The 23553-nt window shown below is 37.8% G+C and overlaps 2 protein-coding genes across 5 annotated transcripts in view; one reads left to right on the top strand and one right to left on the bottom strand.

Moving 5' to 3' along the window:
• LOC149262817 (uncharacterized) overlaps nucleotides 1–21610 on the top strand; it is a 139937-nt gene extending 118327 nt beyond the window's left edge. For 3 of the 4 annotated variants that reach the window (XR_016259206.1, XM_089425290.1, XM_089425293.1), the window contains 3 exons: nucleotides 19362–19439; nucleotides 19640–19702; nucleotides 21070–21610. Coding sequence is in view for 3 of the 4 variants with exons in the window: in XM_089425290.1 (XP_089281416.1) it covers nucleotides 19362–19439; nucleotides 19640–19702; nucleotides 21070–21120 (192 nt within the window). In the remaining variant the exon portion in view is untranslated. The remainder of the gene's footprint in view (nucleotides 1–19361; nucleotides 19440–19639; nucleotides 19703–21069) is intronic. The other variant, XM_089425294.1, reaches the window with a different exon arrangement.
• Nucleotides 10409–17287, bottom strand: LOC149262818 (uncharacterized). Its single transcript, XM_089425288.1, has 3 exons — nucleotides 12940–17287; nucleotides 12698–12839; nucleotides 10409–12562 (listed from the first exon to the last, which is right to left on the bottom strand). The coding sequence occupies exons 1-3, from the start codon at nucleotides 14660–14662 to the stop codon at nucleotides 12100–12102; spliced, it is 2328 nt and encodes a 775-aa protein (XP_089281414.1). The 5' UTR covers nucleotides 14663–17287; the 3' UTR covers nucleotides 10409–12099.
• Nucleotides 21611–23553: the final 1943 nt, after the last annotated feature.

The raw sequence follows: 23553 nt of genomic DNA, 5'->3' as shown, positions 1-23553 counted from the left end.
CTATAGACAGGTTTGGAGGGATGCCATGGTGGAGGAGTATAGCTCCATCATGAGCAATGATGTATGGGACATAGTGCCAAGACTGGAGGGAAAGTCTGTGGTCACTTCTCAATGGATCTATAAGATCAAACATGCAGTTGATGGCAGTGTTGAGAAGTACAAAGCAAGGTTCGTGGCGAGAGGGTTCTCCCAGAAGGAGGGAGTGGATTATGAGGAGACATTTGTATCTGTAACCAGATATGTCCATCGCTTTAGAGATGGGGTGGAGGATACATCAAATGGATGCGAAGACTGCTTTCCTCAATGGGGTGATTGAGGAGGTGGTGTTTAATTGAGTAGCCTCAGGGCTTTGAGGTGCATGGGATAGAGTCTCATGTATTCAAGTTGAAGAAGGCCCCTTATGGGTTGAATAAGGCTCCACATGCATGGTACGACAAGATCGATGGATATCTTCTTGGTTTGGGCTTCACCAAGAGTGAGGCAAACTCCAATTTGTACTTTGTACTTGTTGAGGGTGAGCCACTCATCTTAGTCTTTGTGTGGATGATCTCTTCTTAACAGGATCGAAGAAGCTCATAGGGATGTGCAAGGAGGATCTTGCTTTGGAATTCAAGATGAAGGTCATCATCTCAATGCATTATTTTTTGGGGCTGGAGGTGTGGTAGTGGTCAAGAGAGATTTTTCTTAAACAAGGCAATTATGCAGGAGAGACCTTAAGGAGGTTCAGGATGGAGGATTGTAGGCTTATGTCTACACCAATGATCACTAACTTGAAGAAGCTATGTGCTTCTAAAGGCAAGTTGGTGGATCCTACACTCTACAGGTGTTGATAGATTCCTTGATGTATTTAGTCAACAGTAGGCCAAATATAGGTTTTGTTGTGAACATACTCATCCAGTTCATGGTGGAGCCGAGACAAGTTCATTAGGTGGCAACGAAGCATGTGTTGAGGTACCTGCGATGTATGATAGACTTTGGACTGAGATATGTTGGTGTTGGAGGAGTGGAGTTGCAAGGGTATACAAATTCTGATTGGGCAGGGAGGGCTGTGGACATAAAATCCATGTTTGAATGTTGCTTTAGCTTGCGATCAACTATGATCTTGTGGTACAACAAGAAGCAACAACTAGTGGCACTTAGTTTAGCAGAGGCTAAGTACATGGCAATGAGTATGGCAAGCTGCGAGGCAGTATGGCTTCGCAAGATGCTTGCATGATTATTTGATTTGTAGATGGGCCTTGTTACCCACCAAAAGTGGGTGACCCCTAGGAGGAACTTTTCTCCTATTCATCGCTTCCAATTGGTAGTCAACAACCCTTGAGAGCTACTTTGTAGCCTATGCAATGCGCCATTCATATCTCTACCATCTGCATCAGTCATGTGTTTCCTCGCCCATTTGTCAACAACACATGCTGGAAGGCGGGCTTTTGATCAAAAGGTACTTTATTCATTATGCAATTAGGTTCTTATGCTTGTTTCTATTTGGGCATTTTGGGATGGATTATGGGGTAACTTGGAAGAAAGAAGGGTCTTGGCCATGTTCTTGTTCCCTCACCTTAAATAGGGGGTTAATTTTCAATCCTAGTATAGTGGGACCTATCTTAATGGCCCATGGCTTTAGGAAGGGGCTCTACTTAGGAAGCCATGATTGAGATAGCGTAGCCCCATCTATCCCTATTCGACACTTACTGTTTTCCATCTTACATTACGAGCCTTTATTTCACCTCCTTTCTATGGGTCAATTGACCACTAGTTCATTGGGATTTGGCATCCACACATCCTCATACATAGGGTAGGGCCTGGAAATACATCTTGGGAGGTTGATGTGGCTAAAAGAAGAAGAAAGAGCATATGATGGCCACAAGAAAAACCAAAAGAAAGATAAAAATGCAAAAGATGGTTGGGACTTATAAATTAGCACATGGGCAAAAGGCAAGCATGAGCTCTACCTTTATCATATGGCCATCACACAAATCCTGGGCCAATGTTTCCCTATCTCATAGAAGATAAGGAACCCTTGCATGTCCCAATTCTTGATGGGTAATGAACTTCCCGATTCCAAAGGGGGTAATCACTGCTATACATCATACAAAACAAAACTCTCATTCCTCAAACTACAAGCAATAATACAAGGAAAAAAATCAAGAAAAGGTAAAAGATAAAAGGAAATATAGAGGGGTGGAAAAACAAAAGCTGAGGTTACTCATGCATCCAGATTGCTCCCTCCTCACATCTATACACCCAAGATGGGGTGTTCCTCGTAGTTGGTCCCTTTGACCTTGGCACTTGGCCATGGAGTTCTTTCCTCGTCCGTTCCATCATTATTCACATGACACCTATCGATTGAGGGGTGTACTTAGGACATGTCACTTCCTTTTAGGGGTTGGGAACACCTAATATAATTGTCTATTAACCATTTCGACCTAGGGAAGTAACACCATTACGTGACTAATGTTGAAATTGTAACTAGGTTCAGTCCTCATAATGTATATTTTGTAAAGCGTTCGAGTCAAAAAAATATTTTTGTCATGTCCCATTTGGACATTTAAAGGAAAAAGGAAAAAATAAAATTTTATGTGTCTTTTGGTCAAATCCCAACTACCAAGTCGACCCCTTAGATGACAAGTCAACTCAGCCTTTAGAGGCACCTTTTCGGATATGGAAACCACTATATATTGGCATCATTACTCCACCATTTGGCACTTATTCGTAGCTATTGTGTGAAGAAGAAATTTAGAGTTGTTTGAGGCAATATTCTTCTATGAAATGCGAGTAATCTGAGGCACTTTTCCTCTGTGGAATGCAAATTCCTGAGGCTACATTCTTCTGTGGTTATACAAGCTCCTAAGGCTATATTCTTCTGTGGCTATTTGAGTTCCTAAGGCTATATTCTTCTACAATTATGCAAGTTTTTGAGACACTTTATTTCAGTAGCACGTGGCATCTTAAGGACAGTCTTGTGGATAGACATGGAGAGGGCTGAATTTGCGCTTGGTTAATTTGTCTATTGGTCAGGTTGGTCATGACTTGGGTATCTCTCTTGTTGACAATGATTCTATAAGGAAAGGATCGCTGGGTTTTCCCATGGTAAACTTGTGTTGTCTCTTTGTGCATTGTGATATCTACTTTCTTTGTAATTGCATAATTGAATGTATATTTGTTTGATGACATAACTGAATGAAGTGAATGCTAAAATAAAACATATATTTTAGTCACAAATAGTTATCATGATCATAAATTCTAGCTTGCAAACGAATTTCAAGAACTAAGGCCCCAATTTGAGAAGCCTTGTATGAAGTGTTATTTTGCCCATTTCTCTCAAGCTTGGTTCATTTAGATGCAATGATGAAAGTTGCAACACTGGATATTGTGTGTAATTGGTAGGTGGTTCCATCTATAGGTTTGGGCAACTTAACTAGAGTCCAAGCCCTCCAAAGGAACATATTGACACCCACAGGTGATGCGTTGAGAGCCATGGGACTCCAGACAATTGTAGAGCATCATTCATAGCTTTGGGCACCTTCAACACCTGCAGTGTCCTTGCATTTGCCTTATTATTCATAGGATGATGCACTTGGACCAGTTTGCCCCCAGTCGACTTAATAATATATACATGGTGTGGCAATTGATCCAGGGCCCATATGAGGTTTGTCTCATACCTTGAGACATGGGAGGGTTAGCACCATTTGTAGTGCTTTCAACTTTGGAGTAGAGACAAAGATTTTACCACTTGGAAACCTATGAGACCCAGTTTTGTGCCCCAAACCCACATTTGGGGGCCACAAGATTATTTGCATTGAGATACAAGGGCCAACCCCTAGATCTTGATTTTAGAGGCCTTCTACAGTTGTCAGGGAACCAAAAGGCCTCAACATTAGCCCTCTCGAAGCCCGTGCAAGCATGATGTTAGCATTTCAACTAGCATTTGTGGAGATAAAATTAATTTTGCAAAAGATACTAGGTCAACTTGTGAGCTAGGCCATTACTTGTACATTATTTTATGATTAGAGGGGCTTGTAGGCTAAAATAGGTTATGTTGGAGCACATATATATATTAGAGAGGTCTCGTTTGATCTCTCATCATCATTGCACTTGGAATTTCAACCTCATAGAGGAACTCACACTTGCTATTTTGTGGACTATATTGGATCTTGGATGCATTTTGACATTTGGAGCTTATTCTTGGATATTTCTTGGAGCTATTCTTTGAATAATGGAAGGAATTCTTGCATGTTGTCTTGTAAGTGCTCTTTATTGTTGAATATCTATTATCTATGTCTAATGTAGGGAATTATTGATTCTAGGTCAAGGTAAAATTATGCCACAATTTGTTGAAAATTAATTGAATTGCTATCTAGGTGAATATTGCATACATTACTCATGCATAACATGTATTGAATAGTCCTAGTTGTGAACTCATTGTAGCTCTCCCACAAAAATTCATTTTTCATTTAGTGGGTAAATGCTTGAAATTTGCTTGTTAGGGCATCAAATCTCGGCCTCCTTGAAAACAAGTTTAGCTAACCTAAATCATCCTTGAATCCATATGCCCAAAGGACAAGGCACTAGTCCAATTTGTTGGAGATTAATCTCAGATTTCTCCATATTTTCCCTCTCCTAAATTCGGTCCTTTCAAGGCTACGGTAGAGAACTAGGGTGAAATTCTAGGAAGGAGGTATTTTGGTGGTTGGTGAGCCTAAACATCGAGAGGATATGGTTTGCGACAAAGCCTATCAATTTGGTGGGCATCCACTTCAATTTCATCCATAAATTCTCTTGCCCTAGGTGTTTGCCTTAATAAGAGGGAAACCCTATTTTTTTCTTCCCTCAACTTAAGGACTTTCTTAGGTTTCATGAGCCTTGGCCTGGTTAATATACATTATAAGAAACCTTTTCTCCTTGCCTTGACCTTGAGTCACTCCAACACTTATTAAATCAATCAAACCCTATGTCTTGTGCCTCCATTTCTAGGTATCTTCATAGAAGGCGAATTGCTTCATTGTGGATCCTTGGACCAAAATTATGTCTTTCTTGAAGATCTCCTAGTGAGATCATTTCATACCTTGAACGTAGAATACCTATCATAGATGATTTTTTTCCTACCTGGACTCATCCCATTGGTGAAAGTCCGTGAAGAGTAGGGGGTTTTCGCTGTGTTGATAGTTGGCCACTACCCCATTGTTGCTTATAGGTCTAGTTTACACCTTGTAAGGTTTACTTTCAAGGCCTGCTAGATTTTGCAGTAACAGGGCCAACGATTATTCAGTGTGATAATCAAAGTTGCATCAATCTCTCTGTGAATCCTGTGTTTCATGATCAGTTCAAGCACATTGAGGTCATATATCACTTAATTAGAGACAGGGTCTAGAGAGGTGCTGTGAGACTATAGTACATTTCTATAGGGGAGCAGGTGGCAGATATTCTCACTATGCCTCTAACGAAAGGGATGTTTGAGAAGTATCAAGATAAGCTGGGGTGGTGGAGAATCCTTCCTTGCTAGGAGGGAGTGTTGAAGCTTGTGGTAGCTTTGGAAGGCCTTCTGCATAGGCTTGGTGTCTTAGCATGTGGAAGATGATTTATTGCCTCTTTAGGTGCATGCTTGGTGGAGTGAGTGATTTATGTCTTCTTTCCTAAGTCTAACTTAGGAAAAGTATAGTAAATAAAGTCATTTAATTATTGTGGACCATTAAGTTATTTTTTAAGGATAAATAATTTAATTATTTAAGTGACTTGGAAACAATCTAATCCATTGATCTCCAAGATCTTCTAGAAGGGAGATAAGGGTTTGGGATTCAAGCTTAATGAAGATTATAAAAGAAGCCTAGTGAAGAGATGAAGACACACAAGAACTCAAGAGAGCGAGTCACAACAAGGAAGAGCAATTTTCTCTAGTGTGAGTGGCTCAGTAGATTGAACTGTAGAGGAGAACTACAAGAGAATTAGAGGGTGAATCTAGGAGGCTGAGTTGTGGAGATTGCAGGGCTGAGTTGCTGAAGAGAGGGAGCTCGATTTTATTGGAGTTGGAGATTTGCAAGAGGTCGAGTTTCCTAAGGAATAGTTGCAGCTTGTGGGAAGGTTCAGGGTCGATTTGCTAGCGAATTGATGGGGCCGAATTTCTCTAGGATGATTTCCTTCAAAAGCCGATTTCCAAGTGGCCGAATTCCTTGTGCTAAATTCATCTTGTGGGGGTTGAGTTATTGGTTTCAATTATTGTATTTTTCCTTGTATCTATGTCGGCCGAAAACCTAAATTTTCCAAATTAATAGATTATGGAAAATTGTTTTGGGTGAATTATTTTTGCAATGTGTGATTGATCTCTCTGATTTAAATTTCACCACATATCTATTTCTAGATGTTAAAAATACCAGTGATTTTATTTTTTGGTAATTCAGAATTTATTTTGTTAAATAAATAAATTGTTGGGAATAAAATAAATTGACGTGAGAAAATAAATTTGGGTTGTACTTGGAAATTTAATAGGTTTCCTAGACAAAGGCTAGGGAACCTATCATCAAAGTGCTCCAAGCCTCCTTTATAATGTCAAAGTGTTTGCGATCTTTCAACTCGAGAGGATTAAGCGAAATGAAGTGAGGTTGAGGTTGAGGTTTTCTTGATCTTGGAAAATGAAAGAAATGGGTTTGTGATGTGAGACTCCATCTGAAATAATGTATGTGTTGAAATTTTAAGGCTAGTGTAGTGGAAACAATACACTAATTTTGTAGTGGAAACAATACAATTTTGCCATGTAATTACTTCCTAATGATTTTCAACCAATATTTATGCCACTACTGTCATTGAATAATTACACTAAAGAAAATCTCAATAATAAATGCAGCGGAAACAATAAAGTGCACATAAAGATAACCATGCACAAAAGGGACAATAGTTTGGCCTTTGGAAACCAAACCTTGGGAGAAAACCCAACAACTTTTCTTAGGAGAAATTATTCTTCAGCAAGGTTTACAAATCAGCAATTTGTCAAGAAATGTGTGCAAATAATCCAAGTCAAATACTAGTCAAACATGGTCAAAAAGTTCAGCAAGTCAACATTCGTCAAACCATCCAAAATACACATAAGTCAACATTGGTCAAACAATCAACCTCCGGTCAAACTTTGGCCCTGTGGTAAACCCTGTGGTCTGTGGTCAAATTCCTGTGGTCAACAGTCTACATGTGCGTCCCCCTGCGGTCAAACTTGCAGTGAGTCAATGTCCTGCGGTCAAATCTAGTCAAATATATGCTCAAATCGGTCTCCTCACATGTGTGGCTATCCAAGAGGGATAAAATGATTATGAGGAGTGAGAGAAAACTTGCTCTTGCTTGGTCATCAAATGAGATGTTACATCATCTATTTATACAAGTCAAATGCGGTGTGACAACCCAAGGGACACATCCCTTCACTGGCTAGGCGACTTGACATTCCTGGGCCGACTTGATTTAAGAAAATAACTTTACATAATTCTTCTAGGCCGACTTGAAGATCTTGGAATACCTCCCGATGCTACACAAAATCAATAGTATGAGGAGATTTGATGAACTAGAGATATCAATATTCAGTGGTGACTATTTTGATGATAAACTAAATTGAACATGATTGAACAATGAATCCCAAAGAACACTGAGGCTCCCTGAAGCCCTTCTTGCATTGGTTGCTACTCCAAGGCTAATTTTTGTCTGCGTATTGCTATTTTTTACAAATGTTTTTTCTTCTAATTTTGTCTACTCGATGACTAGGACTGTAGGATTTTTCGATCTTGTGAGATCCATCAATGCTTTTGTTTTCTTTCTACTGCCTAGCCCCCGATAGTTTCAAGATACAATCTTCATTATTACACAAATGAGAGGATGTTACTGTCACCTCAAGGGTGCAACAATTTTTGCATTCTCGGGCTGTTGGAGAATATTTTAGTCCTGAACCTTAAGATCTCTTGATAGTTGTTTGAAGTCCCATTTTTTTTCTTTTGCTACCATTCCCTCTCTTTTTTCTTTGGCATATTTTTTTTTTGTCTTCTTTGGAAGGTGCTCTTCTTTTGAGTCATTGTCAAGATCTCCTATTTGTTGTTGATTTTTTTTCCTCCCAATATTCTTTCTTATGTTGCTAGTTTCTCTCTGTTTTCTTTGATTGATTTTCTTCTTGGCTTCTTTAGAAGGTGTTCTTCCTCTGAGTTATCTTTATCTTCCCCCAATTATTTCCATAGTTTAAAAACCGGAATCGGTGACCAGACCGGTCCACCTATCAAACCGGGTTTCAAACGGAACTGGTCAAACTAGGACCAGTTAGATCTTCAATGGATCGGTCTTTAAAAAAATACATGAAATACTTAGTTTTTTTTAATGAAAAAACTATTTTTAAGATTTAAAACCACGATTCCAAACCAATAGAGATAAAATATGCAAAGTTTTCTCATCTATATACTAGGTAAAGGTGAATATATCACATTGGCACTGAGTGCAATACATATCAACAACATAATACATAATCAATGAGGCTCTAAATGGCCTCTAGAGTCTAAAAATGATGTTATAATCTATGGGGTCATTGGCCTACTACAAGTCTACATATCAGTGATCAACATGATCACTCCTCATCATGATCAAACTCATCACCACTACTAGACAAGGGATCATCAACATGAGCTACATAAATAATCTGGCTGAGTGTTTGAGGACTCCTAAAACTCCTTTGCAACCTTAGCAGTAGTGGTAGTAGTAGCAACAAAAATAGACATCAAAACTACAAATCACTGATCAACATGATCACTCATGAAACTCATCATTGATTCAACGCTACTAAAAATGGGATCATCAACAAGAGATACATAAACATCATCTCGCTCAAAGTCTTCAGACTTGGATTGCTCAACCTTATAATATGATAGAAATTGAAGTTTAACATGCCGAACTAGTGATTTTGGTTTGAGTGAACCTCAGCCTTATAATGTGGTAGAAAAAGCTTAACATCCCTAACCAATTATTTTCCTTTGAGTCAAGGGTACATTATTGTTAAGGCCATGGTAGAGGAATTCAACAATCAATACCACCAACATCAACAAAGTTCAAAAATCAATGTCACCAACATCAAGGTCCTTAAAGGGCTTCATGCTCTTGATCAAATGCCAATCTCATACCCTCATGCATAATAGAATCAAATGGAAACATTGCAAACCCCCAAACCATGAAATCCTGAAAACCATTAAGTCCACTGAATTTTGAGTGAACTCTAAAATTCTAGTTTCTCCATATGAAATCCAATGAGGTCGAAACCACTCTCAAACATCCTGAGTCATTTCATGGTAATGTTAAAAATTTAAACCGGCTGGTTTATTGCCAGGCTAGCTACAGATCCCACAGAATGCATTTTTATGAGTTTTGATGCTGTTTTGAGGGAAATTTGGAGTTGTTTCCCTCCAAAAACAACCCATCTAAGAAAAGCATGCCTCCCTCTCATTTTCCTCACACATATCAACCCTAGCAACATTAGCAATCAATGGCAAATGGTACTGGTAAATTTTTAAAGTAAAAGGATGAAATTACCATTTGGCATTGATTGTTAATGTTGCTAGGGTTGATATGTGTGAGGAAAATGAGAGGGCAGGCATGCTTTTCTTAGATGGGTTGTTTTTGGAGGGAAACAACTCCAAATTTCCCTCAAAACAATATCAAAACTCATAAAATTGCATTCTATGGGGTCTGTAGCTAGCTTGGCAATAAATCGGGTTTTTTGTCCGTTTGACCCGGTCGCCTAATGAACCGGCCGGTTTTATTGGTTTCCAGTTCAAGCCGACCGGTTTTTAAAACTATGTTTGTTTTTGAGCTTATTTTCCTTGTTGCACCGAGAGGCGCATTCTACAACCCACTATGATAGCGATGTGTAATTTCGTCTGTGTTCAACGTGGAGTTTACTTGTGTTTGGTATTCTCTAGATAGAAAAAACCAATATCTGCTATAGAAAAACAAAAATGAATATACATGTTTCGTATGAAAGAGATGTGGTAAAAATATTTCATTCTCATTCCCTTCCATAAATAAAGTATTTATGTCCATGTGAGGTAATTTTATTTCAACTTTAGAGAGATCACATAATAAAAACTATCACTTTTAAGTGTGAGCAAGGTGTATAATTCTTATATTTTAAAAAAATATGTCAACATTTAGATAAACGATTTGAATATTTATGCTAAAAATGTTAAAAAAGGAAGAAAATCTTGACCAGAATAAATGTATAAAAAATAGAAATAATTGAAAGTAAAAAGGTTCAGTGATTTTATAATAAGAGTGATAAGAGGGAGATGTCTCATTCTTAATATAAAATTAACATGTGAGATTCAAAAAATATGATTTGTCATAAAATTTAATCTAGATCATAAATAAAATATCTTAATATACATGATTAAACAAAAAGGCAGTGTATATATTTTATAAAGCAATTGAACGAAATAAAATCTTATGGTTAAAACATTTCAAGTAGTCTCACTATTCTACATTTTGGCCCCAATTTAAGTATATTTTGTATAAAGCAATTGAACAAAATAAAATCTTATGGTTTAAACATTTCAATTAGTCTCACTATTCTACATTTTGGCCCCAATTTAGGTATATTTTTTTGTCAATTTTGTACGAAATACATCAAAGATTTGTTGGAGTTGAATGCAAGTTGTGTAGTCTACACAATCCAAGTGCAAGGTGATTTTGAACATGTTGAATTCATTTAGGCATTCAAAGATGCAATTTAAACAATGAAAAATAGTATATCAAGGGGGCAAGGTGACTGAATCGTTCGAGTTGCAAATCATTTTTCAAGTTTTGCACTCTAAAAAAGTTTGCACCTCAAAATTTGATCCCTCTCTGGTGCTTGCTAGATCCGTGGTTAAGATGGATCTTCATAACTCCACTAGGAGGTTGACGAACTTTCTTTGCATGCTGTAATTCCTTGGTGAATCCTTGAAGGTTGAGATGTCAAATTGAGATCAACATTTTGTATTTCAAGAAAAAGAGAAAGGGAGATGTTTTTCTGTGCATCCCATAGTTATCAGAACCGGACTAATCATTGAATCGGGAGACCCCCCAGATCGGGAATTGGTAAAAAAACTGGACCAAAAAATCGATCACCCAAAAACACAAAATATTCAAATTTTAAAGAAATACATATATATTCATGTGCGTCCATATGAATCCAAACCATTTATACACAAATAAGCAAAATTTCTCATTTATATAGCATGTAAGGGTGCACATAACCAAAATAGCACCGAGTGCAATTCATCTCTAGACCAAAAATATATCAGCAAACAAGCTCTACATGGCCTCTAGCATCCAAAAAAATTATGTTACAACAAATACCTACTTATCATCAAAATCATTGCCTATATCGGGATCTTCATCATCAATATCACCCTTTAAGCATTAAAATAATATAGAAAAAGCATAACACTAAAATAAGATAGAAAAACCATAGCATTAAAATAAGATAGAAAAAGCATAGCATGTCAAGTCAAGATTTTGTTTGAGTGATGGGTACTTTTTTTCAGTGTTGATAATATCGGTATCGGGAAAATATCGGCGAGGGTCCGGAAAATATCTTATCGGAAATATCGGCGAAAATATCGGCAAAATATCGGCAAATATCGGCAAGCATAAAAAATGCATAATATATTCATTTTTTTTCAGATTTCTAAACATATAAAGCAATAACAACATGAACTAAACACATTGGCACATAAATATGAAGAAAACACTGATATATATGATGTCAAATAGAAATGATACATCAAACTTCAAAGGCGATACCAAATCCTGCTGATCCCTGATAGTGATAAATTGATAATTGTCCAATCAAGGACTCAAACAAAAAAGCAATAACAACATGAAATAAAGTTTAAACACATTGGCACATAAATATGAAGAAAACACTGATATATATGATGTCAAATAGAAATGATATATCAAAGGCGATACCAAATCGTGCTAATCCCTGATAATTGTCCATTCAAGGACTCAAATGTGGAGAACCAATACAAAATAACATCACATATAATAATAAAAGTATCTCATCATCATGAGTTACATGTAGCATAACAAATAAAACTAGCAGCTATCTATCTACTGCCCTCTCCCCCTTTTACGGGAAAACATGATGGGCTGTTTGTCAGGTCTGCCCCTAGTAGTAGAAGGCCCTGACACTGCCTCTGCACCTAATGTCAAATAATGAGTGATAGGCATGGAGCTATGCTCTCCTATATCTATAGCAGATGGTGTTGATGCTGATGCTCCCGCAGTGTCCTCCTCCAGCTCCTCCTGCTCCTCCTCTAAGTGCTGCTGCTCCTCTGACTCCGAGTCCTCCTCTTGCTGCCCCTGCTCTAATGGATCATCTGCCACTGGCTCCTCCAACCATGAAGGTGACTCCTCCAATATGGGCTCCTGAGACTCCACCCTCCACGGAGACAATACATCAATATTGTCTAAGGAAATGGCATCTGGATCCACTGGTGATTCTATTTGCCTCACTCGAAGTCGGATGTTGTAATGCACATACACCAAATCGTTGAGGCGTGCGAACTCCAACCTGTAAGAGTGTCAAAAAAAGTAACGAGTCTTGACTCTTGACTCTTGAGTCTTGACACTTGAAGGTCATAAATTAAAAATTAAAAATTACAATAAGTGTAATTGCTCAACTGAAGGCTTGAGTTCAAAGTTATACCTGTTGCGCTTTTTGGCGTGTATTTTCTCAAATACACTCCAATTGCGCTCACACCCTGAAGAGCTACATGTTTGACTCAAGATTCGTATAGCCAAATTTTGCAAATTTGGTACCCTTGCACCATAGCTTCGCCACCAAAGATCTACAACAAAATAATGAAATAAAAAATTCAAAAACTTAAAAGTTAAAACATAATTAAATTCAAATTTATAATTTCTAATGAGTGATGACTTGTCACTTACGTGGCATGAAGAGGGCCCTTTCCTTAATGGCATCATCAAAGCCAAATAGGCCAACACAATCCTGATAATTATGTATCTCGCGGCTGATTTTGCGACGAAGCTCAGAATCAGGTACCATCCTCTCAATACAGGAATGGAGCCCTTCAATCACCTCGCCATCAAAACGAAAATTGCATTTGTATGCAAATGCAGGGTTGAGGAAGAGTGCTGCTGCATGAATGGGTCGATGAAGCATCCCTGTCCACCGACTATCGATCACATCCCATAACATCATCTGCCTATTAAGGCCAGCAGAACCCTTGTCTGCATAATAGGAACGAATGGCCTCCTTGGCCCTATCCATGCCCTCATACAAATAAGGCATTGCAGGCTTCTCTCCATCCACCAATCTAAGAACCTTTACTATAGGTTCGCTAACTGCACATGCTTCTTCTACTCCACGCCAAAATGTCTCAGAGTACACCATTTTTTCAATGGCTTTCCCATCAGGTCTCCTGCTGTATCTACAACCACGCCAATCATTAGACACAAACATTTGCTTCAACTCGTACTGACATCGAAGCAAAGACTGAAGAGTAATAAAGGTTGTGGCAAAACGTGTGATGGCAGGACGCCGCAACTCCTTGTTTCCTGTGAACCTCCTCATAAGGCTAAGAACAATAGCATGGTTATAAATAAACTTGGGGATGCTCCTAGCCATATCAACTGCCTCCTTGATGAAGGAGAGTTTCCCCATATCCTCAAGCAACAAATCAAGACAATGCGCTGCACATGGAGTCCAGAACAATGTGGGATGCCTCTCCATAAGCATTCTGCCGGCAGACACATAATTAGCTGCATTGTCTGTTACGACTTGCACCACATTCTGCACACCAATCTCCTGAATGAACCCATCTAACAACTCACATATCGTTGCTGCATCTTTGATATGTTCTGATGCATCCAACGATTTAATAAACATGGTACCTTTAGGACAATGTACCAAGAAATTTAGAAGGGTCCTACCCTTCCTATCTGTCCAACCATCAGACATCACTGTGCATCCAGTGACTTCCCATGTCTGTTTCAACTCCGCCAATCTAGAGTTGATGTCCTCTTTTTCTGCTTGAAGAATTGGCCCCCGCAACTCCTCATATGTGGCACTTTTGTACCCTGGGCCCACAACAACAATAGCATCACACATTGGTTGCCAAAATGGATTGGTTTTTGTGATGCTGAGAGGTAAGTCGCTCCAATAAATACACCTCCCCATGACTCTATCTGCTTCTTCCTTCTCCTTTTTTTTGACAAGCGATTTTATGCCAGGTTGTGCTCCAGCTCCTGTTCGTGGAACAAAAAATGATGACCTCGCATTCACACTAGCATGTGATGGTGTGCCAGTTGTGGAGCCCCTCCCACTAGCGCCAGTAGGGCCACTACCCTGAACATCAAAATCAGGAGAAGATATCCCAAAGGATCTACCTGCACGTTCAGCTTTGTTTCTTTCCGCCTCTTCCTTCTTTCTGTCCTTTTCTTCAATTGCCTCAAGAGCTTTTCGTATAAGCTCCGGACTAGAAACTCTACAAATGCCAACATCATGTCCAGGGAGTCTAGCAAGATGGTATTTCAGTCGTGTAACCCCACCTGTCATCTTGTCCCCACACAATTTGCATGAAAGATATGCACGATTTGTCCCACCATCAGGGATCCCATACTCCCAAAATGGGTCCAAGTTTTTTGGCATATTTGTATTTTGTAGTGGGCTCCGGCTAACTCAAAAGGAAACCTACAACACCAAAAAAAATTTAGAATTAGTAACTTAATAAGTTATTAAGCAATATATAACCATTGTTTTTTAATATATAAAATTTAAATTTATAAAATTCTGAAGAAAAGCTCAGATCGAACTACCCAGAAGAAATGTCAAGCATAAAATCAAAATTCTGGGCAATTCTGTGAATAAAACACTGCAGACCTGGGCCCATAGACTGAAGTTCTCAAGGGAATCGAACGGGCTATTGACACTTATCGAAAGATGGACTGCTGTTTTTTGAATTTTCTGACCAAAATAAAATAACATCTTTAAAAAATTAGCCAATGATGTGGCTAAGTTAATGTTTACAATGTACATTGTCTCACAGGTCTGAGCTCTAAAAGGTCTTCACTGAATTTGGTAATTAACAATTTAACACAGGTCCAAATTTTTCTACAAATGCTACAGGTCTATAATTCCAAATTTTTCTACAAATGCTACAGGTCTATAATTCCAAATTGCTACTAATTAATGGCAGCATGACAGCAGTAATCTTGATTCTTGACATAGTGACCTGATGACTGTAATGATAGTTGTTGTGACATGACAGTGACATAGAATTAGGCTTGCACTCCATTACAGTGGTGACACAATGATTCTCATTAACACAGTGACAATCTCTGTGGTAACTTGACACACATCTCAAAAGCTCTCTATTTCAGTATAAACAATGTGAAGGATCGCTTGACTGCAGCTCATGACTTGTTCTTACAATGGCTCTGGTTTGCATCTTTAATGGTGTCACTATACTCTGCATTATACTGTGGCATTGGGTTCGATAACATGTGGTGGCATAGTCTCATATGGCAGTGACAAAGACCCTTTTATATGATGACCTTAACTCTACAGTGAATATACATTGGGCTGTGGTTTGTAGCAGTGATGAAAACATTACTGCTAAGACATTACAAAGTGACGAAAACATTACAAAGTGATGATGATACCGAGCCACTGAGTAGCAGTGAATATACATTGGGCTGTGGTCGGTATCCAACGTGGCTTAATGATAAAATTTGTGGCACACTATAATATATATATTCGATGATAACATATATGAATACAACACCTTTGCACAGTTGCAGGCTGCAGCGTTGCGTTGACGGTGAAGAGTCAAGACTCAAGCGTCGGGACTGTGACCTTTGGCACCGGGTAAACCCTCCTTCGCAGCACCGGTTCCGTCTCTCTCCAGCTCGCACGAAAACATTACAAAGTGACGGGAAAAGCAAAACAATATTACCATTTTATAACCCGAATCATTAAAGTTTTAAACTAACCCGCGATATTTACAGTCGTGGCGCGATATTTATGAAAATATCGCCGATTTTTCGGAAATCTCGCGAGAATTTCAAAACACGAAAAAATCGCGCTATTTTCCAGCCGAAATCTCGTTTTCGCCAAAATCGCGCGATATTTACGAATATCGCCGAAATATCGGCGATATTATCATCACTGCTTTTTTTAGTAGGCTCATGATAGAGGAATTTGAACACCAATGCCACTGACATGAAGGTACATAGAAGACTTGGTGCTCTTGATTAAATACTAGTTCCATACCCTCGTAGATGACAAAATCCAATGTAGCATTGCAATCCCCCCAATCCTGAAATCTTGGAACACTGTTAAGTTTGCTGGATTGAGTGAGATCTAAAATTCTACTTTCTCCATATGAAATCCAATGAGGTCAGAACTAATCTCAAACATCCTGAGTCATTTTATGGTAATGCTAAAAATTTAAGTAAAAGGATCACACTTTTACTTTAAGAATTTAACATTATCATGAATTGCATAGCGTAAGTAGGGCATTATGGTTGAATATTAGGCTTGCCTAATCATAAATCATTGTTTTTTTGAAAATAAATTGTGTTCAAAGGGTCCTTGGAAAAAATGTACAAAACCGGCCGGTTCAATCCTGAACTGGCTGGTTTAATGAAAAAATGCCGGTTTAGTACCAAATCGGCGTACAAGAACCAGCCGGTTTGGTACCAAACCGGCCAAAAACGGTTCAGCTCACCTGTCTGAACCAGTTTTGGCCCTCAAACCAGTCAGACCAGCCGGTTCACACCGGTTCGGTCCAAACCTGATAACATTGGTGCATCTTTGTTTACAATGTTCTATTATTCTTCCTTGCTTCATTATTTTGGGAATTTTTCTTTGAAGGTCAACTTGAAACAACAACACAAGAAGTTTATTTGTTGTAGAGACTAAATTACCCGAACGTCGACATTTTACTCCCAGTTGCATTAGAGGAGGAAGGTCCAGAGTTCTTGTTGCTAGCCAATTTTTTTGCATGTTGCCATTGATCTTTTGTAGGGGGTGTCTGAACAGGTGATGCATACTTACAATCCTTTGCAAAGTGGCTGTATTCATGGAAAATCTTACACTTAATGGGAGAGGTTGCTCATAATCTAGCTTTGTGATGTGTCTAGTTGTCTAGGGTTAGGTTAATGGCCTTAGAAAGGCCCTTTTCCAGATCTGCTTCAACATAGATACTGGCACATGTATATTCCTCGTTTCGGCTTTGATTTGTCAATATATTTTTCCAATGCATTTCCAATGGAAGCCAAAGAATTGACCCCCTAGCAATGCAGTGAGTTTATCACACCCAAACAAGCACTGTAGATGGCACATCGATCTCAAGATTGAAATCAAGCATCCACCTATTGAGATAAATAGCTATTGGTCCAAAAAAATGTTCGAGTTTCGAAGATTAGATCTATGCCCTCCCTATTCTCAAATAAAAATCAGAAAAGTCTCAGCCACAAAAGTAACGAGACAAGCTTCCTTTGACCAAAACTGTCTAATTGCAAGACAAACGTCCCTGCATTTGGGGGATGGGTTACAAATTGGTGAATTGGCCAATCAATCCATGCATAACTAAGGCCAAATCTTTAAGACGAGTGGCTGCAGGCTGGAGATTAATTACTAGAATTTCTTCATGTTTCTTGATGAAACGGGATAGAGTAGCTTTGGGATTGGACGATTTCTGAATAGGCTGCGACCTCTAGGGAGGGTGGCAAGCCTCTGGAGCCATGAAGGAAAAACTCAGTTCTAGGACATAAACATGATAGAACATAAACATAAACAATAGAAGACAAGCCAACACAAGAGGCCACAAGATGTGGCACCAGCTAGGGACAAACCCCAATGCGCGGAAACCCTTGATCAAATCTTCTTTTAGTCTTCACTAGTTTAACACAGAGAGATAGTACAATTTACAAATCTAATAATTTATTACAGCAGCGGAAGAGCCCTAACCAGAAAAGTCAACGCTGGTCAACAGAGTAGATTTGACCCTCAGCAAATCTGTCAACTTCAGTCGACTTCGGCCTCCAAACAGCGAGATAAAACAGCCCTCAAAACAGTCAAATTCAGCCCAGTCAAAGTCTGGTCAAACAGCCCACCTGCAGTCAGCCCTAGCTGCAGTCAACACTGGTCAACAGTCAACATTTAGTCTTGATTTCTTTGCCTGGAAATGCGGCCTGCCCAAACAGAGATAGCCCTCACAAAAACGCAGTCAAAGGAGGTCAACGCATGCTGGTCAACGCTTGGTCAAACTGTCCAGAAATTCGGTCTCCTGAAATTTCGGCCTCCTGAAATTTCGGCCTCCTGAAATTTCGCTCTTCTGAAATTTCGGACGTGTGGAGGGAGAGGCCCAAAAATCCGTACCCAATCAAATGAGGACAGAGAGAGAAGTGTGAAGATGAGTGTGTCCAAATGAGGCTAAGGCATCATGTATTTATAGCAAATGTTAAGGATGAATAGACGTGACTGTTGGGCTTCTGAGCCTACATAAGTTCGCTGGCCGACCTTACCAATTTGTCCATAATCAAAATAAATTCATAACTTCATTTGTACATGTTAGAATCGGATGATCTTTAGATCAATCCTACACCTCTCTGAGAGAGGAATCCAAGAAACAAATCAGCTGTCATAAATAAGATGACGCATGTGGAGTTTGGCCATAGTTGCCAATTTTAACAATTTTCTTCTATAGAGAAGGAAATCCTCCCGTTTCTGTTTATAGACACTAACCCCATTTTAATCCTTTATCAATCTAATGTAGTTCATGATCATCGTTGTAACATTCTTTGCAAAAATTAAACGATAAATATTCGGTGATTCTTGCGCCATCTATTTTGCATCTAAAATTAAAAACAGTCTAAAAATGAAGGCATGGCTTGTGTTGATTCTGCTTCTAATGCTTATATTTTTTTATTGCAAGGTTTTGTCTGCTCTTGACATTTCAATGATGTTGAAGATCATCTCTGTTTATGGTTTGAATCCTACTGCTGTTCCATTTCGTTTAATATTAAATGGTGGGATCAGAGTCATTTAACTTTGGTAGATCTTACCGTTCATTTTTCTCCAATTACCTGATCAAACTTTAAAAATTTGTATCAGTGTAGTGGTGTAATTTTGTTGTTATGGCATGCCCCTTGTTATTCTCGTTCATCTTTACCACTGATGTTTTTTAAATCATCATTAGTTAATGCTTTCCATTAGTTAAAGATACCTCCCATTTCATCTTGTTTCTTTTATTTGGGTGTATACCTGAACATCTGAATGTGTTACTCTTTTTATAGCTGCTAAGATTATTAGCATACAAATTTATATATTTTTTCATTTTCAGGCGGAAGAAAGGTCAGTAGCCAGTTTGTTGCAGTCGTTAGGGTTGGGAAAATACCTGATCACCTTTCAGGCAGAAGAAGTATGTCAAGCTTTTCCGATACATTTGGATTCGATTTTTGTTGATTATTTGAAATTTTGATATTTAGAAGGTTTCTTCAGGCACTTTGAAATAGCTATCCATTTTTTTGGATACGGTTTTCAACATATGGATGATCTCCTCAAAACTGAAAAATGATTGACATCTCTAATTTCTCTTTTCTATGCACTTCCAATTTACAGGTAGACATGACTGCTTTGAGGCACATGGGTGACGATGATCTCAAGGCATTGGGTATACCTATGGTATTGTTAACCATTCCCTTCATAAATGAATGGAACAAAATGTTATGTTGAAATTTTTTAGCGGGAAGGCAAAACTTATCAGCCAGACATGCTATTCTTGTAATTGCATTGTAAATCTGGATTGACTTGCCTCTTTTACCAGAGGCAGATTTATAGTGATGTTCAAACTGTTAGTAAGAATGTTTCTTGTTGTAAAATGTATTGTAAGGGTTTTCTTTTGAGGATTTGCTCTTTTATCTTAGGCAAATTTGTAGTGGTGTTCAAAGTAACTTCAAACTGAAAAATCATCTTGTTCTGTTTTAACGTATCAAGCTGTAAGTAAGCTCTGAAGCTCTTGTTGGCATTGAAAGCAATGGCCAATTCTGTCCGATCATGTTAGCAAATCTCTATTCTATATGGCTACATGAATCATCCAAGGGACATTAAGGGTGCAACTCACACAGTCAAACTAAACCTAGGGTATCACATTCTTAACAAAACAGATATTCCAATTTCTTCTTATCCATATTATACTTCAATGCTCTAATTCCATTACCACTTTTAGAATGTTTCTGAACTTGGAGCATCTTTCTGTTTCCATTTTACACCCTTGTCAGGTTGGTCTTATTGAATGGATAAACTGCTTCATTTATGTTCCATAACCAAATTAATTTGAAAATTCTCTCAATTTTGTGTGCATTTAGTTGAAAATATGATTCTGATGTTTCCAAGCTATTAATTTTGTCGTCGGCTTGTATTTAACTTTCATATCTAATGGATGACAATTACTATGACATATTCCTGAAGTTCCTGGCATAATTTGACTGCTGTAGATTGATCACAGCGTTATTGGAATTTCCTTTAGGCTTCAATTTTTTTATTCATTTTTATTTATTTATTTTTTAATTTTAAATTTCCAATTATTTCTGTAATTTGTCTATGTAATGTTTGTATTGTTTTATTCTCAATATTGCGTGTAATGCTCTGCGCACTCCTTTTGTTGCAATACCTTTTCCCTGGCCCGAGTATGCTGAAATCTGCAAGGATAGAAAAACCAACATAATCTGCCGTACCTGTGACTTAATGCTAAGCTAGAGGGGTGATCTTCCTGTGTACTTAAAGCCTAGAGTACCACTAGAATAACAGAAAGGATGAATGGTGGCAGGAAACCAAGCTGTAATACAACAGTGCCAAAAGCTAACAGGAAAACACAACTTTTAATTGCTATTTGCTTATGTTTCTTCACTATCAAGCACAGCCTTCCTTTATTATTGTCGTTTGACTATGTTGAAGTTTCTGCCATTGAGTATCTAGGTGAGTGTTACTTAAGGCCATTTTCAATCTTCATAAAATCATGATATTTTCTTAATGTTCTGTTCTATGTGTAGGGTCCGAGGAAGAAGATCTTGCTTGCACTGGATTCACAATCGAAACGGTGACTAAGCTACAACATGAAGTTGTGAGATATATCCCTTCTACCCAATCCTGCTTGTAAAAATGGTTTGGTTTTGGGTCGCGTGGAGATTTATTTGTAACAGTTAAAGTTCTCCATAATGCAGTGTCACTTACACTGTATCTGCAGACTCACGCAACTCTGTCGATTACAATTGATGCAAGGTTGTAAGTTTGTTATTGTTTGGGAGCACATTTTCTGCTGGAGTAAATTCACACACGGGTTCAAAAAACTTTTTTGGGGGTCAGAGTTGACTTGTAGAGCAAGCTAGCATCTGGAGTTCCTCATAGGGCATTTCATATGATGTAAAATAATTTCTGACAACAAAAGCACATTCCCTGTGGCCTACAAACTAGAGGCACTGTAGTCTGGCTGCTGCTTTACCTGATTTGTTGTGGTCCTTTTTGCATTTTAACGAAGTCTCCTGGAAAATTCTCTGCTATCATTAAACATTTATGATATCTTGTGTTTACTGATATACTTGTACAAAGAGTATTAATCCTGTTTTTCAGTTTTCTTATCCATAGCAAATTATGGCTGACAAAGTTGATGCAACTTTGAAATTCCTTAGGTGGCCATTCCATCATATTCTGCATGTAACTGACCTGAAAATTTGTTGCTGGTTCACTTAAAGAATATAAAACATCCACTACAGATTATCTATGCAAGTTACTGACGCAGTTGACTCAGGGTAGAGGAGAGATGATGTGCAAATAATAGATCCGAGAAGTTTCCAATGTCAGTGAAGATACTAGCATGTTCAAGCCGAAGCTCTAAGATTTTGATATGACAATGAATTTGATAAGTTTAAAACCTTACGAGTCTCGTCATACATACATTAGTAGTGTGCAAGATGGGAATGCAGAATGTAATATCCAGAATTCAGAACCTAGACAATATCACATATATAAATATTTTTGATTTCCATCTGAATTTATCATATAAAAAATTGGATCAATATTGCTAATGATTCTTATTAATTTCAGTAACCTTTCAATATCTGCTCGAGTTTAATTACCCTTACCAATTTTACCATCATCTTCATTACATGTAGTCACTCTACTATTATTATTTATTATTATTTTTAAGATTTTTAAATTTCACCAACAAAGTGATAATATCATTGGTTATTCTTGTAAATTTCTTGGTGTATTCTATTTGTTCGGGCGTATCTCTAAATGTATCCTATTTCATTCAGTACATAATTATATAACAAAACGACGAGAACAGTGTCCATAAGAGAATTCGTGAGCAATATGCGAGATTGCAATATAGTGAAATATAATAGGAAAAATAATAAAGCTTATTTTAAAGTATATATTAAAAATGGATAAAGTAAATAAAAAAGAAGTGATTGAACTCAGCTATTGAAAGCGTGATGTTCAACTATTTATCAATAGCTGGGTTCATGTGTATTTATTTGGGGTACAATTAATAGGATAATATGATCTTTTCAATATAAACTTTGTGGGAGAGGATGAAATGTTAAGTACGTATTTTGTTTATTCAACTATTTATCAATAGCTGGGTTCATGTGTATTTATTTGGGGTACAATTAATAGGATAATATGATCTTTTTAATATAACTTTGTGGGAGAGGAGGAGGAAATGTTAAGTAGGTATTTTGGTTAATATATGTTTCTATGTTATTTGATTGATTTGACAAATTAAGATAAATATTAAAAAAATAAACAAATAAAAAATGATAAAATTAAGGCAAAAATATTTCAAAAAAGTAGACAAATAAAAAAAAAATATTGGATTAAGGATTTTTAATAAATTTAATTTATCAAAATGTTTAACGAATAAATGCAATATTTTCTACTTATTTTTCTTTTTTATACTATCAAATGTTATTTTTTAAGTACTACTTCCAACATGCCCCAAACAATTCACTATGAATTAATGGTTGTTCTAACACACTTCTTATTGTAAATGTGATTTGAATTGAGGGGAAAAGGTGGAGACTCCTTTATGTTCCATGTTGTCTCATTTTCCCAAATATCCTGGAGTTCATTAATTTTTACGAACATGTAAGGGGTACTGAGCTATGAACACTGCATTTGACTACGTTGAAGTAACAAGAATTTTTTGTTCTACCTCTTAGTTCTTTCCACTAGGTCTTGGTGGCTTCAATGTGCTTTCCCTTGGCTCTGCTATGGTTTTGCCTCATCTACGAGGCATGTAAAGAGCTATTGCTCCATGATCTCATGCCCGATTGAGATCACCAAACAACAAAATGAAATACCAATAGATATATAAGTGTCCCAACCCAAACGTGCAAAGACGCATCAAGTAGTTGGTTTTATATATTGCAAGGAAATATGTGTGCACCTGGCTCCTTGCGAGTTGGGGAAGGATTTTGGGTATGATGTAGATTCTCGCATTCCACTTGAGCGATTTAACTCGTCCAAACCTA

The sequence above is a fragment of the Pinus tabuliformis genome, chromosome 6 (assembly GCF_031772625.1).
Source record: "Pinus tabuliformis cultivar Carrire ecotype Pingquan chromosome 6, CPIR1, whole genome shotgun sequence".
In the NCBI taxonomy this organism is placed as follows: domain Eukaryota; kingdom Viridiplantae; phylum Streptophyta; class Pinopsida; order Pinales; family Pinaceae; genus Pinus; species Pinus tabuliformis.
The sequence above is the reverse complement of the archived record's forward strand: the minus strand, read 5'-3'. Positions and strand labels throughout refer to the sequence as shown.

Bases quoted from the DNA above. Each gene is read 5' to 3' on its own strand.
- LOC149262818 (XM_089425288.1), bottom strand. From the start codon at position 14,662: ATGCCAAAAAACTTGGACCCATTTTGGGAGTATGGGATCCCTGATGGT. The intron at 12,840-12,939 runs GTAAGTGACAAG...ATTTTGTTGTAG, and splicing joins AAGGGCCCTCTTCATGCCAC to ATCTTTGGTGGCGAAGCTAT. The intron at 12,563-12,697 runs GTATAACTTTGA...ACACTCTTACAG, and splicing joins CACGCCAAAAAGCGCAACAG to GTTGGAGTTCGCACGCCTCA.